The sequence below is a fragment of the Sapajus apella genome, unplaced genomic scaffold, assembly GCF_009761245.1.
Source record: "Sapajus apella isolate SASKATOON/1434 unplaced genomic scaffold, GSC_monkey_1.0 scaffold6, whole genome shotgun sequence".
Taxonomy (NCBI): domain Eukaryota; kingdom Metazoa; phylum Chordata; class Mammalia; order Primates; family Cebidae; genus Sapajus; species Sapajus apella.
The window spans coordinates 40,181,335-40,195,134 of NW_022436946.1; the positions used below are offsets into that span (position 1 = coordinate 40,181,335).

Genomic DNA, 13,800 nt, shown 5'->3' on the forward strand with positions numbered 1-13,800 from the left:
TTTTTATTATTTTTACCACCCCCAAAAAGAGGGGCTCATGGGAGGAGCAGACATGTAGCACAGGGTATGCTTTGAAGTTTCCCAGCCACAGTGTTTTTAAACATTTTATTAAAAAATGAAACAAACACTCCTTACTGCTGCATCTATATTCCAAAGATGACAGCAGCTGACAGAGCTCGTCCATCTCAGACTGGTTAGCATTTAACATATGGTTTGGGAGAGGGCTGCTTATTAGCAGGCTTCTCCCCCAGGAGGCCAGGGAAGACAAGGAATTGCTTATTAGCTGAGACATGCAAGTGGTGGCAGGGAGGGGCAGAAGTAGGAAAAGCAGCAACACAGCAAGCAGCAGTCCACTTTCTGGGCACAGTTATAAGATATGTGAGCACGGTGAGGAGAATTCTCAGGACCGGGCTGAAGCTGCCTGCAGCCACCCAAGGACTAGGTCTGTGCCTCTTGGCCTCCCCTCCATCATCACAAACCCAGAAAGGGGCAACTTGCCTAGACTGCCAGTGACTAAGTGGGCACTTCATGGCATCTTAACAACTCTCCTGTCCCAGGTCTTGGTGGGCAGCAAGAAAGCCAAAGCTTTCTGGGATAAAACCCAGGAGGTAACATGCAACTTTCTGTTATACTTCAGGGAAACAGAAAAAAGACAAGGCCACAAAGGCCAATCCTGGAAGTAGGAAGTGAGAACTTGCATATTAAGAAGACAATCATAATCAGCCACTTTCCTTCCCTCCTGGAGGCACCCCTCCAGTAAAGAAGTTTGTCGAGGGGACGTGGCCACCCAATCATATAGATGTTCGCTGACCAGGGGTCTTATCCAAAAACCGCGCCTTGGGCAGTCTCCAATCTCCTTAAAAGGGGGATGGGAGGTGCTGTTGGCTGAATGGCGCCAACAGGTGCAGGTCCCTTTAAGGGTAGAGGAAAGGAGGGGAATGCCTTTTCTATAGTGGGAGGAAAAGGATCTGGTCCATCCTTATCATCACTAGAAAATATCTTTGAGGTACGGAAATCTCTCCCTGTTGTTCTGGTTTCTGCTTTTCCTTTTCCTTTAAATCTCCTGAATTCCCTTCAGGTGGAGAAGATGGGCGGTCTGACTTACTGCAATCTGGCAGATAAACAGGATACAACACAGAGGGTACCAGCGCCCAGGTGGTCAAAATAGTAACAGTAAAAGGATGGTGCTTGTATCCTCTTTTCAGGCAGTGATCTACCTGCTCCCATAACTCTAAATCTAAGTTTCCTTGATCGGTAAACCAACAGCATTCCTGCTGAATTAAGAGCATAAGCTTGTGTAGAGCGCCAGGCTCTACAGTGCACTGGATAGCCTTAAGTAGCTGCTGCACTGTTTTAAAAAATACTTTCTGCTCTTTGGTCATTTCCTGACCCATGATAACCTAGCCCCTGATATTTTACATGTGCATCCCATCCTCCTGATGGGAGTCAGGACTGTTTCTTACCGGGATTCCCTGAAAATTGATGAGATTTCTTCCTTCACGTGTAACTTCAAGGCAATCATGTCGGGATCACCACTTGGCGGAGCTTATAGCTTGCAGTGAATGCCGAGAATGAAGTACTCAGACAATTCCAGCTGAGTGGGGCTGGGAGTGGCTCTTCTGAGAGAGTCCATCCCAGCATCCATCTACCAAGGATTTATTGAAAGGGCTTGCATTAACTACACTAGGATCCGGTCCATCCTTATCATCACTAGAAAATATCTTTGGGGTAGAGAAATCTCTCCCTGTTGTTCTGGTTTCTGCTTTTCCTTTTCCTTTAAATCTCCTGAATTCATTCACTAGATGGCTATTTAAGGTCAATTACTGGGGCACCGGTGACCTTGTACAACACTCAAACTGCATTCTCAGGAGGCTGTTTTCAGCGTTTTTTATCACACCACACATTCCACTCCCTGTCCTGTTTTCAGGGTCAAGGAGTTTCATTCTCATGCACAAATAACATACACCTTGGGCCTCAGTATTTTTCCATGCCCTGACCTCAAATGTCTTGTACATAAGCTTGAATATGTTGCCATACACCCCCCACAATTCATTCATTCAGTCCATCAGCAAACATTAAGTGAGCTTTGTGCCTGACACTGTTTCAAATACCGGCAAATCAGCCATGAGCAAAATTTACAGAAATCCTAGCCTCATCCTAATGCTCATTTCCTTCATCAAATGTGTCCTGAAAGTTTACTCTGTTCAAGGTGTCATGCTAATGTTTAGGATCAAAAAGATGTCCTAACCTGGAATTAAGTACAGTTAATTACTTTAAGCACTTGGGGGTCCCTAGTGGTCCCCTTCTGAATCACTTCAAATGCTTCAGCAATGAAGGAGTTCAGGTTTGGTGTTAAAACACACCTGCATGGTATCCATTCTCCAGTTCACATTGACTTTGTTCACTGCTCTCCAGTGCCTGGTGGAGTGCTGACAAATGTGACATTCAATACAGTTGTTTCGTTGTGATTGTATAACATTAAGTCATTTAGCCTCTATAAACCTAGGGCTTTTTATTGTAAACTGGGAAAAATTAATACACTTAATTTCCCCTAATTAATAATAATTTCCCTTTGCTACTCTTTAGTTAAATCTTTTTTTTATTGCATTTTAGGTTTTGGGGTACATGTGAAGAACATGCAAGATTGTTGCATAGGTACACACATGGCAGTGTGATTTGCTGCCTTCCTCCCCATCACCTATATCTGGCATTTCTCCCCATGCTATCTCTCCCCAACTCCCCACCTCCCACTGTCCCTCCCCTATTTCCCCCCGACAGACCCCAGTGTGTAGTGCTCCCCTCCCTGTGTCCATGTGTTCTCATTGTTCAACACCCGCCTATGAGTGAGAACATACGGTGTTTGATTTTCTGCTCTTGTGTCAGTTTGCTGAGAATGATGGTTTCCAGGTTAAATCTTCTTAAGAATTAATTTTCAGGATAAACTTTAAATGTTCTTTATAATTTTTTCATGTGTTAACATTAGAATGGTGTGATTTTTTTCTGAGTTTTCATTCAAAAATTCAATATTCTAGGTAGAGGTTCAATAGGATTTTGTAAGTCAGTGCTCCTGAGACTTCATTTTTGTAAAATTGGCTGTGAATCCCACAAAACTGATACAAAGAAACCCGGAACACAACTCCTGAGATTTTTGATAAAGATTAAAACTGTATGTAGGTTCTTTTTTTTTTTTTTTTCTCCCAGAACTCCCTTGATGGAAATGTTATATGTTCTGCTACGGACTCAGACAATAAAGCAGACAAAGCATAACATCTCAGGGATGAGTTAATGCGCATGTTACTGTTGGTCAGTGTGCTACCCTGAGTGGCATCCATCCCAACTCCACATCTATCCTGGAGCTGACTTTGATGAACAGATCCAGGGGGTTTCTCACATTTGTCTTCTTGTGCAGAATATGCAGTTCCCGTGACTTGCCTTTTTCATACTAACTGGGAAATCCCAGGTGGAAAAAGCCCTTCCTAGGTTTGTCTTCTTGCCCTAAACAAAAGCATTGCCTTTACTGTCTTCTTAGCACCAAATGGGACATTTCTAACATTATGTCCCAGTCACTACTTGCATTAATTTCTTTCATTTTTTTTTATTTTTATTTTACTTTAGGCTCTGTGGTACATGTGCAGGTCATGCAGGGTTGTTGCATTGGTGCATACATAACCAGGTGGTTTGCTGCCTCTATTCCCCCTTGGTCTATATCTGGCATTTCTCCCCATGTTATGCCTCCCCACCCTCCTCACCTCCTGCTATCCCTCCCCTGACCCCACCAACTGCTCCCAGTGTGTGATGCTCCTCTCCCTAAGTCCATGTGTTCTCAGTGTTCAACACCCACCTATTAGTGAGAACATGTGGTGTTTGGTTTTCTGTTCTTCTGTCAGTTTGCTGAGAATGATGATTTCCACATTCATCCAAGTCCCTACAAAGGACAAGAACTCATCATTTTTTATGGCTACATAGTATTCTATGGCGTATATGTGCCACATGTTCTTTGTCCAGTCTATCATCGATGGGCAGTTGGGTTGGTTCAATGTCTTTGCTGCTGTACATAGGGCTGCAATGAACATACATGTGCATGTGTCTTTATAATGGAATGATTTCTAATCCTTTGGGTATATACCCAGTAATGGGATTGCTGGGTCAAATGGAATTTCTATTTCGAGATCCTTAAGAAATCGCCACACTGTCTTCCACAATGGTTGAACTAACTTACACTCCCACCAACAGTGTAAAAGTGTTCCCATTTCTCCACATCCTCTCCAGCATCTGTTGTCTCCAGATTTTTTAATGATTGCCATTCTAACTGGCATGAGATGATGCCTCAATGTGGTTTTGATTTGCATTTCTCTAATGACCAGTGATGATGAGCATTTTTTCATATGTTTGTTGGCCTCATATATGTCTTCTTTGAAAAGTGTCTGTTCATATCCTTTGCCCACTTTTGAATGGGTTTGTTTGTTTTTTTCTTGTATATCTGTTTTAGCTCTTTGTAGATTCTGGATATTAGCCCTTTGTCAGATGGGTAGATAGCAAAAATTTTTCCCATTCTGTTGGTTGCCGGTTCGCTCTAATGATTGTTTCTTTTGCTGTACAGAAACTCTGGAGTTTAATTAGATCCCGTTTGTCTATCTTGGCTTCTTTTGCCAATGCTTTTGGTGTTTTAGTCATAAAGTCCTTGCCTATGCCTATGTCCTGGATGGTTTTGCCTACGTTTTCTTCTAGAGTTTTTACGGTATTGGGTTTTATGTTTAAATATTTAATCCATCTGGAGTTAATTTTAGTGTAAGGTGACAGGAGGGAGTCCAGTTTTTGCTTTCTGCACATTGCTAGCCAGTTTTCCCAACACCATTTATTAAACATGGAGTCCTTTCCCCATTGCTTGTTTTTGTCAGGTTTGTCAAAGGTCAGATGGTTGTATATGTGTGGTGTTGCTTCTGAGGCCTCTGTTCTGTTCCATTGGTCTATGTCTCTGTTTTGGTATAGTACCATGCTGTTTTGATTACTGTAGTATAGTTTGAAGTCTGGCAGTCTGATGCCTCCAGCTTTGTTCTTTTTGCTTAGGATTTTCTTGGCTATACTTGCATTAATTTCAAAGGGAAACATCGCCATCTTGTGGACCTGTAGTCTCAGAATGTGACTGAAAGGCAGCCCCTGGCCTTGCTTGTAATCTTCCCTCTCTTCCTGTCCACCAGCTCCATCTCTGGGTCTCTATCAAGTATCAGGTAGCCATTGGGAGAAGAAAGCCAGGAAGGGCCAGGACAGGGAACCTGGGGAGCAAGTGAGCACAGTCTCAGACAAATCTGGGTGAAGGTTTAATAGAGACACACTGATCATAGGTAATGAGGGAAAGTCCAAGTCAGGGTCCACACGAGGTTGAAACAAGGGTCAGGACCAAGTACCAGGCCAAAACCATCTCCAGGATCCTCTAGGAAGAAGACAGAGTGTTTAGACCCAGAGGTTGATACACAGAGGGCTCTTCAGGATGAAACAGCCAGCAAAAGTATGCATGGGTGTACGGGCTGGAGACAGATTCAAGGCACTGAAAACCAAGTAGTTCAGAATAGTGGCTCCAACTTCAGAACTAGAAAGCAACGTCAGTCATACCACAGCATAATAAAGGAATCTGGGGATCTGGATGATGTGCATCTGTGTCAGGAAGCCCTGAGAGCTCCGATAGGTCTTTTACTTCTTATTCCATTTCTTCATGCTTTCCTCTTCCATCCTCTCTCTAATCATAAAAAAAATCCACCACTCTCCTGGCATTAGCTTCTATCCAGATGTAGTCTCCCCTGTCTTCCCCTACCAATAGATAGTTGTAACACAGCTTACCCCAAATCTAGTCCTGTTTCTCTGAGACTGAATTTATTTGCTTTCTGCTTGTACCCTCTGTTTTCTGTTTCTCTGTTCCCCTTTCCAGCCTTCTTTAGATTATTTGAATATATTTTAGAAATTCATTTTAATTATCTGTAGCCTTTTTTGCTTTTGAAAAGTGTATCAAACTTTTATCTCATTTTTTCTTTTTCCACTTGTATTTTAGGTTCAGAGGTTACATGTTCAGGTTTGTTACATGGGTACATTGTATGTTGGCAGGGTTTGTTGTACAAATAATTTTGTCACTCAGGTCATGAACATAGTACTAAGTAGGTAGTGTTTTGACCCTCTCTCTCCTCCTAACCTCCACCCTCAAGTGGGCCCCAGGAGCTGTTGTTTCCATCTTTGTGTCCACATGCACTCAAGGTTTAGTTCCTGCTTATGAGAACGTGCAGTATTTGCTTTTCTCTTCCTGTGTTAATTTGCTTAGGATAATGGACTCCAGCTCCATCCATATTGCTGCAAAAGATACAAATTCATTCTTTTTTATGGCTGTGTGGTATTCCATGGTGTATATGTACCATATTTTCTTTATCCAGTCCACCATTAGTGGTCACCTAGGTTGCACATCTTTTCTATTGTCAATAATGCACTGCCTGTGTGCATGTGACTTCTTGGAAGAATGATTCTATTCCTTTGGGTGTATGCCCATTAATAGGATTGCTGAGTTAAATGGTAGTTCTGTTTTAAGTTCTTTGATAAATTTCCAAACTGCTTTCCGCAGTGGATGAACTAATTTACATTCCCACCAACATTTCCTTTTCGTCATAACGTCACTAACATCTGTTATTTTCTGACTTCTCAATAATAGTCATTCTGACTGGCATGAGATGGCACATCATTGTGTTTTTGATTTGCATTTTTGTAATGAGTAGTGACACTGAGCATTTTTTCACATGCTTGTTGGATGTGTCTGTCTTCTTTTAAGTGTCTGTTTATGTCTTGTACACATTTTTTAATGGAGTTGTTGTTTTGGGCTTGTTGATTTGTTTAAGTTCCTTATAGATTCTGGATATTAGACTTGTGTTGGATGCATAGCTTGCAAATATTTTCTCCCATTCTGTAGGTTTTCTGTTTCTTCTGTTGATAGTTTCTTTTGCTGTGAAGAAGCTCATTAGTTTAATTAGGTCCCACTTGTCAATTTTTGCTTTTGTTGCAATTGCTTTTGGAGACTTTGTCATAAAATATTTGTCCAGAACAAAAACAGCATGGTACTGGTACAAAAACAGACACATAGAGCAATGGAACCCAGAAATAAAGCTGTGCATGGGAAAGGACTCCCTATTAAATAAATGGTGCTGGGATAACTGTCTATCCATATGCAGAAGAATGAACCTGGACCCCTTCATTTTACCATATACAAAAATCAATCCAAAATGGATCAAAGACTGAAATGTAAGACCTAAAACTATAAAAACCCTAGGAGAATATCTATTGCCTTTTTAGGTATATCTCTATGTTTCATTTTTCAGTGGTTGTGCTTGAATTATAAATACATCCTTGGCTTTTCACATTCTACTTAGGATCAATATTATTCAATGTAATATTGTAAAAACCTTAGAACTGTCTAGCTCCATTTACCCTTCCCATCTCCAACCCGCTAGCATCCTCTATGCTCTAGCTGTGATGTGTTTTATGACTGAATACATTACAACCCTCCATAAGAAATGGTTCTAATGTTTACATTAAATAGTCACATGTATTTTCAAAAACTTAATAGGAAAATAAGCCTTGTTTTACATTTATCTAGATGTTTACTGTTTGTGATATTCTTCATTCCTCTGGTATGATGGAAATCAGAGGATTGGAATACTGGACATCTGAACTATTATTCATCCATTGTGTTTTTCTTTCCTCTGTATCTTTGCTTTTCAATAGTTTGGTTATGGTGTGCCTACATATCATTTTCTTCATATTTAGTTTGGGGTTCACTACACCTCTTTAATCTGTAAATTTATGTCTTTCACTAAATTTGGGGAAACTTTGAACATTATTTCTTTAGACATTTTTTCTGTCTCATTTATTCTTTGTCTTCTCCTTATAATACTCCAGTTATACATATGTTAGACCTTTGCTATTGTTCCACATGTCCTGGGAACTCTGTTGATTTTTTTCAACGCTTTTTCTCTCTCTTCTTTAAGGTAAATAATTTAAGCCCAACCAACAATTTTTTAATTTCAAATATTGTATTTTTAGTTCTAAAATTTCCATTTAGTTTATTTTTATATTTTCTATTTATCTCCTGAGATTTCCAATATGTTCATTTATTATAAGTGTATTTTCCTTTTTCTCATTGATCATCGTAATAATAACTGCTTTGAAAGTTCTTGTTTGGTGATTCTAACACCTGGGCTATGTATTCGATTATTATCTTTCTTCATGAGGATGGGTCAAATTTTCATGACTCTTCATATTTTTCGTAACTTTGGATTATATTCTAGAATTGTAAATGTTATATTGTGGGGATTCTGGATTTTGTTATATACCTCCAAAAAGAACTGATGTTTGTTTTAGCAGACAATGAACTTGCTAAGATAAAATTTAAAATTCTGTCATGCCTGCAGTGAATGGCAGCTCCATGTATACTGTTCTTGAACTGCCCATATGTACATGGTTCACAGGTTAGCCAGAGTCTTGGACAAATTGACTTTGGTATTCCCTTCTCTGGCTCTCTCATCTCTGGCGTTTATCCTTACATTCCAGTGGCCCTGGATGTGACTACTTTCTCTGGTTGCTCCATCCAGAAAGTTAGTTGGCTTTCTACCAAAGTTTTAGTCACACTGAACCACCACCACTCTGAAACTCCCCCAAGGCAAATGCACAAAATTAGAAAGCTCACCCTATGCCAATTTCTTCCTCTAAATTTTGACTGCTCTTCAAAAATCTGCTTTTCTTGCCCTGGAGACTTCGGGAGCAAGACAAAAATAATGGAAAGGAGTGTTGTTTATAGTTTATGATTATCTGCTAGAGATTAAATAAACTTATTTCTTCATATCTGAAGCAGATCTTTGAGACCATGATGTTTAGAATATACATATTCCAGCTTGAGGGCTAAGAGGTACATGATTTCAGGGAAAACAACACTGTTCTACAAGATTAAATTACCATTTCCCAAAAAAAAAGAAAGCTTCTTTTCCTCCCTAGGAAGGATTAAACTGTGAGCCTCTTAGATGGTCTATTGTGAAGATTTTTAGGATTTTTAAAAATCAACATTGTACTGTAGGTGTGAGCCAAAGCAAAGTAAGAAAAATAAATAGCATACATATTAAAAAGTAAGAATAAATGTCATTATTTGTATATAATTTGAATATCTAGAAAATCTAAGAGGGTAAATTGCAGGAAAATTCTATAAGGTCACCTCTACCAGCCCCATAAAGAAAAAAGATGACATTTGCCCCATAAAGAAAAAAGGTAAATAGTTTCTAAAGGAATGAAATAAAGTGTTTAGAAGATTCTAGATCCACAGAATGTTGGTTGATACCTTTCATTATTTGGGGCAAGGTCCAGGCTTTCTGCATCTTCTCATCTTCACATCTTAAATAGAAGTGTGATACAATATTACCTGTACCTGCTCATATACAGGCAGCATGCAGTTGCTCTGAACTGATCAATTTAATCCTTCATTCATAAAAATGAATAGCCAACCAAGGGTTACCATATACTTGAGGGAAATCACCAACAAAAGGAAAAACCAACATAAACAAGCAGAACAATTGAGCACAGAGCAAATGGACAACCCAGGAAACATCATTAAACATTAAAATAATTTCACTTTCTCTTAGAAAATTCAAGAAGAAACTTGAATCCATAAAACAGGAGAAGGATGCTACAAAAAGTCAGAGAACAAAAAAGAGTTCATGAAAACTAAAATAAGTTAAAAGTTAAATTGAAAAAAAAAAAAAAGGAAAAGCCAAAGAAGTTTCTCAAGTATAAAACAAAATGTAAGAGATAGGAAATATGAAAGAAAAAACTGAATATCTATGAGGTCAATCCAAGAAGGTCAGCATCCAATATGCATTTCAAAACGGTGGAAACAGAAAATAAAGGAGAAAATAATCTAAGAAATATTAGAAGAAAAGTTCCCAGTATTGAAGAGTAGAGGAGGTCTTCAAATTGAAAGGGCCCATGGAATGCCAAGCAGAATAAATGAAAAGAGATGTGCACTAGACACATCCTTATGAAATTTCATATTGGTGGGTATAAAGAGAAGCTCCTACTTGTTTCTAAAAATTTTTAAGGGTATCTACAAAGGAATAAGGATAAAATTTGTGTGAGGCTTCTAACTAACAATACTGGATAGTAGAAGACAAAGATAATGCTTGCAAAATTTTAAGTAAGCTAGGTTTTTAGCCTAGAATTCTGTACCTAACCAAACTGCTTATAATGTGAGAAAATGAAATGGAAAAATTTTCAGATACTTAAGGTCTTTGATAATTAGCCTTTTTTATATTTTTCCTGAAAAGAGTAGCCAGTTGATATGGTGAATAATGCTGCCTCTGCTCACAAAACCACAATAAAACAAACAAACAAAAAACCCTAGATAGACAATAAGAGCATTATTCAAATATTGGGCAAATGTAAATATACCATGATTTTGAATAAGAAGAAAAAATTATGTTTAGCCTTGATACAAAAAACATTCTACTTACAATAGTGCAAGTTTCTTGATATAGAATTGTGTTCCCCATATTACTAACTGCAGCTGTAGTGAATAAGGGTTACATAATTTAACACAGCAGGTGCTATTTATTGGATCTCCATTTTCTGAATCAATCAAATGCTATTTATTTGCTTTTAATGTTTAGAATCAATTTCTACATGAAGCACCAAATACTTTGAACTCCAATTACAGGACAGGGATATAAATGTAATAATATTGGAGACAAAATACTTGAAAACTGAAGAGAGGGAGACCTGGAAGGAAGAGTAAGAACAACTTCTTTATGGGGAATCAAAACAGGCATCTAAAGAGGACAGCTCAATAAATAGAGATTTGGAGATAGTATTTAAAGTTATAGGCACTCAATTACAAAATAATAGCAAAGACTGGGAACCAACCCAAGTGTCCATCAATGATAGACTGGCTTAAAAAAATGTGGCACATATATACCATGGAATACTATGCAACCATAGAAAAGGATGAGTTCATGTCCTTTGCAGGGACATGAATGAGCTGGAAACCATCATTCTCAGCAAACTAACACAAGAACAGAAAACCAAACACTGCATATTCTCACTCATAAGTGGGATTTGAACAATGAGAACACATGGACACAGGGGAACATTGCACACCTGGACCTGTTGGGGGGTGGAGGCCTAGGGGAGTCATAGCATTAGGAGAAATACCTAACTTAGATGATGGGGTGATGGATGCAGCAAACTACTATGGCACGTGTATACCTATGTAACAAACCTTCACCTTCTGCACATGTGCCCCAGAACTTAAATTATTATTATAATAATAAAACAAAAATTAAGAAAACCATGCACCATAGCCAAGCTCCTTTTGGAGAAAGGGGAGCTTGGGCAGGAGCAGGAATAGTTCCTTGTGCTCTCATCTTCCTTCCTGCACTCACAAGCCCAAGTCCCAGCTCCAGGCACTTTTCACAGGACCAGAGGCCTGGTCATTTAGAAAGATTAGGAAATAGTCAGCTAATCAGAAGATTGCAGGCAAGAGACAATGTGAAGGCAAACAGTGGAGAGGGGCCACAAGGGAGGGAATGTTAAGTATTATTTAGGATTACAGTCCTTCGTAACCCTCCATCCCTGCCCATCCAGGACTCTCATCCTGGGAGTCTAGTTAACTCCCAGGTTTCAGGCTGGAGGGCAGTTCTCCAACTGAAACAAGGAATACTACAGGGAGAACAGTGTGGAAGTAGTGCAGGACGATAATTCTTATAGGGTTCAGTTTTGTGCAAAGTGAACTATAGCACTTAAAGCCTACACAACACGACTTAGTACGAATATCCTGTCATGGTCTTTAATCATCATTTCTGTATTATTTTTATTTTCTCAGATAGGCTATAGCCTCTGAAAAGGCATTTGCTATTCTATTTGTACACTGCTTTACACAAAATGAGAACAATAGCTGTAAAAGCATAATAATAGCCAACATTCACATACTTACTATGTGCCAGACACTTTTCTAATGGCTTTGCATGTATTAACTAATTTAATGCTCCCAGCAACCCTGTGAGGTAGGTACATTTATTATTCTTATTTTACAGATAAGGAAACATCTTGTCCCAGTTAAGACAGCTAGTGTTTTATACTCTTTGTACAGCATTAAATATTTTTCCTGAGGACCATCAAAAACATTTAACATTCTGACAATCATAGACATAAATAGTATTTAATATTTTGTCTCTGTATTTATTTATGGGACCACTTTGGGGCCAGAGTCTTGAAAGTATTAAAATTCTGAGTACCAAAGAAATTTAAAAAATTTTTTCCCAAGATGGCAGATTGGAGGCAGTGTTAGCATGCCTCTCCAACTTGGAAAGACAAAATAGCATGTAGAGATTCACACTGTGAACTTTTTTTGAAGAAGCAACATAGGAACTTAACAGGAAAACTAAAACCACAGACCCTTTGAAAGAAGTAGGAGGCTACATCCTACACCAGGAGCCAGGCAGAAAACAGACAGTGAACCCGCTCCACATTGAGCATACTGCTACTGCAGCCAGCAGCTGAGAAAGCCAGCATCAGACTATCACCAAGGAAATCACACACAGAGGCTTCACCCCTGAAGGAACCCAGAACTTACAAGCAACTATAAACACAAATCACATCCTCAAGGAAAAAAAGAAATTTAAGAAAAAAATAGTCAATTCCAAAATAAATTCAAAAATAATTAAAAGAAATAGTCTACCTAAATGAGAAGGAACCAGAAAAATAATTCTGACAATATGACAAAAATGGGTTCTATAACGCCCCCAAAAGTGTCAGATATTTAAAATTTTATTGCGTTACAAGATGATTATTGACATGCAATATCAACCAATATCAAGCCATTACAAAGTATTCTAGATGATTTGTTAATAGTGTCTTTTGTTACATATTTTACATGTGTAGTAAAAGGGACTGTTTTCTTCCTTAGAATCCTGTTAGAGATGATGAAGAGATTAGTGAGGAAGACCTTGAAGAAGACGATGATGATATTGAAAACATCCTTGAAGAAGAGTTTCCAAAAAATGAGGAAGAGATGAGTGGTGAGGAAGATGAAGAACAGGAAGCTGATGCAATTGAGCGCCTGAGAGGTGAACTGGGAGAAAAATTTGAAGCAGAGATGCATAATTTACAAATAATGCAGGTTATTACTTTTCCTTCACTTTTTATAATTCAAAAAGTAATATTTGAGACTCAGACAAAAGCAATTTGATTCTTGCCATTTTTTTAAACATTTCAAAAATGCATATTTTAGGGCTGTATTCTCTTTTACCAGTACCATTTAACAATTATGTAATAAGTCCATAAATTAAGAGCAATGTGGAAGCCACAGAGCGTCAGAGTAAGTTTAGTCACCAACATGCAGCCACTTGGAAGCTGAAAAATATTTGTGTTTTGGACTGAAGTAGTCAGTCACCAGCAGTGTCTACATGCTGTGACTGACTACTACCAGCCTTTTTCCCACTAAATATATTTGGTTTTATGATGTTTCTTATCAGGATGAACTCGAGAGGTATTTGATACCAATAATTTCCATTAATGGAGCTCGGAAAAATCACATTGTACAATATACATTGAATACGAAACTGAAACCATTGGTGGAAAACCGTGCAAGCATTTTTGAGAAATGTCATCCAATACCAGCATCCCTTGCCCATAAAATGCTCACTTTTACTTACAAGTATATAAGCTCATTCGGCTATTGGGACCCAGTAAAGGTAATAAGCAAATGCATCTGAAAGCCATGTTATTTCT

General features: G+C 38.6%; 1 protein-coding gene across 3 annotated transcripts in view; it reads left to right on the forward strand.

Moving 5' to 3' along the window:
• AK9 (adenylate kinase 9) overlaps positions 1-13,800 on the forward strand; it is a 190,039-nt gene that overhangs the window by 153,977 nt on the left and 22,262 nt on the right. For all 3 annotated transcript variants that reach the window (XM_032275055.1, XM_032275052.1, XM_032275053.1), the window contains 2 exons: positions 12,977-13,189; positions 13,545-13,763. In XM_032275055.1, coding sequence (XP_032130946.1) covers positions 12,977-13,189; positions 13,545-13,763 — 432 coding nt within the window. The remainder of the gene's footprint in view (positions 1-12,976; positions 13,190-13,544; positions 13,764-13,800) is intronic.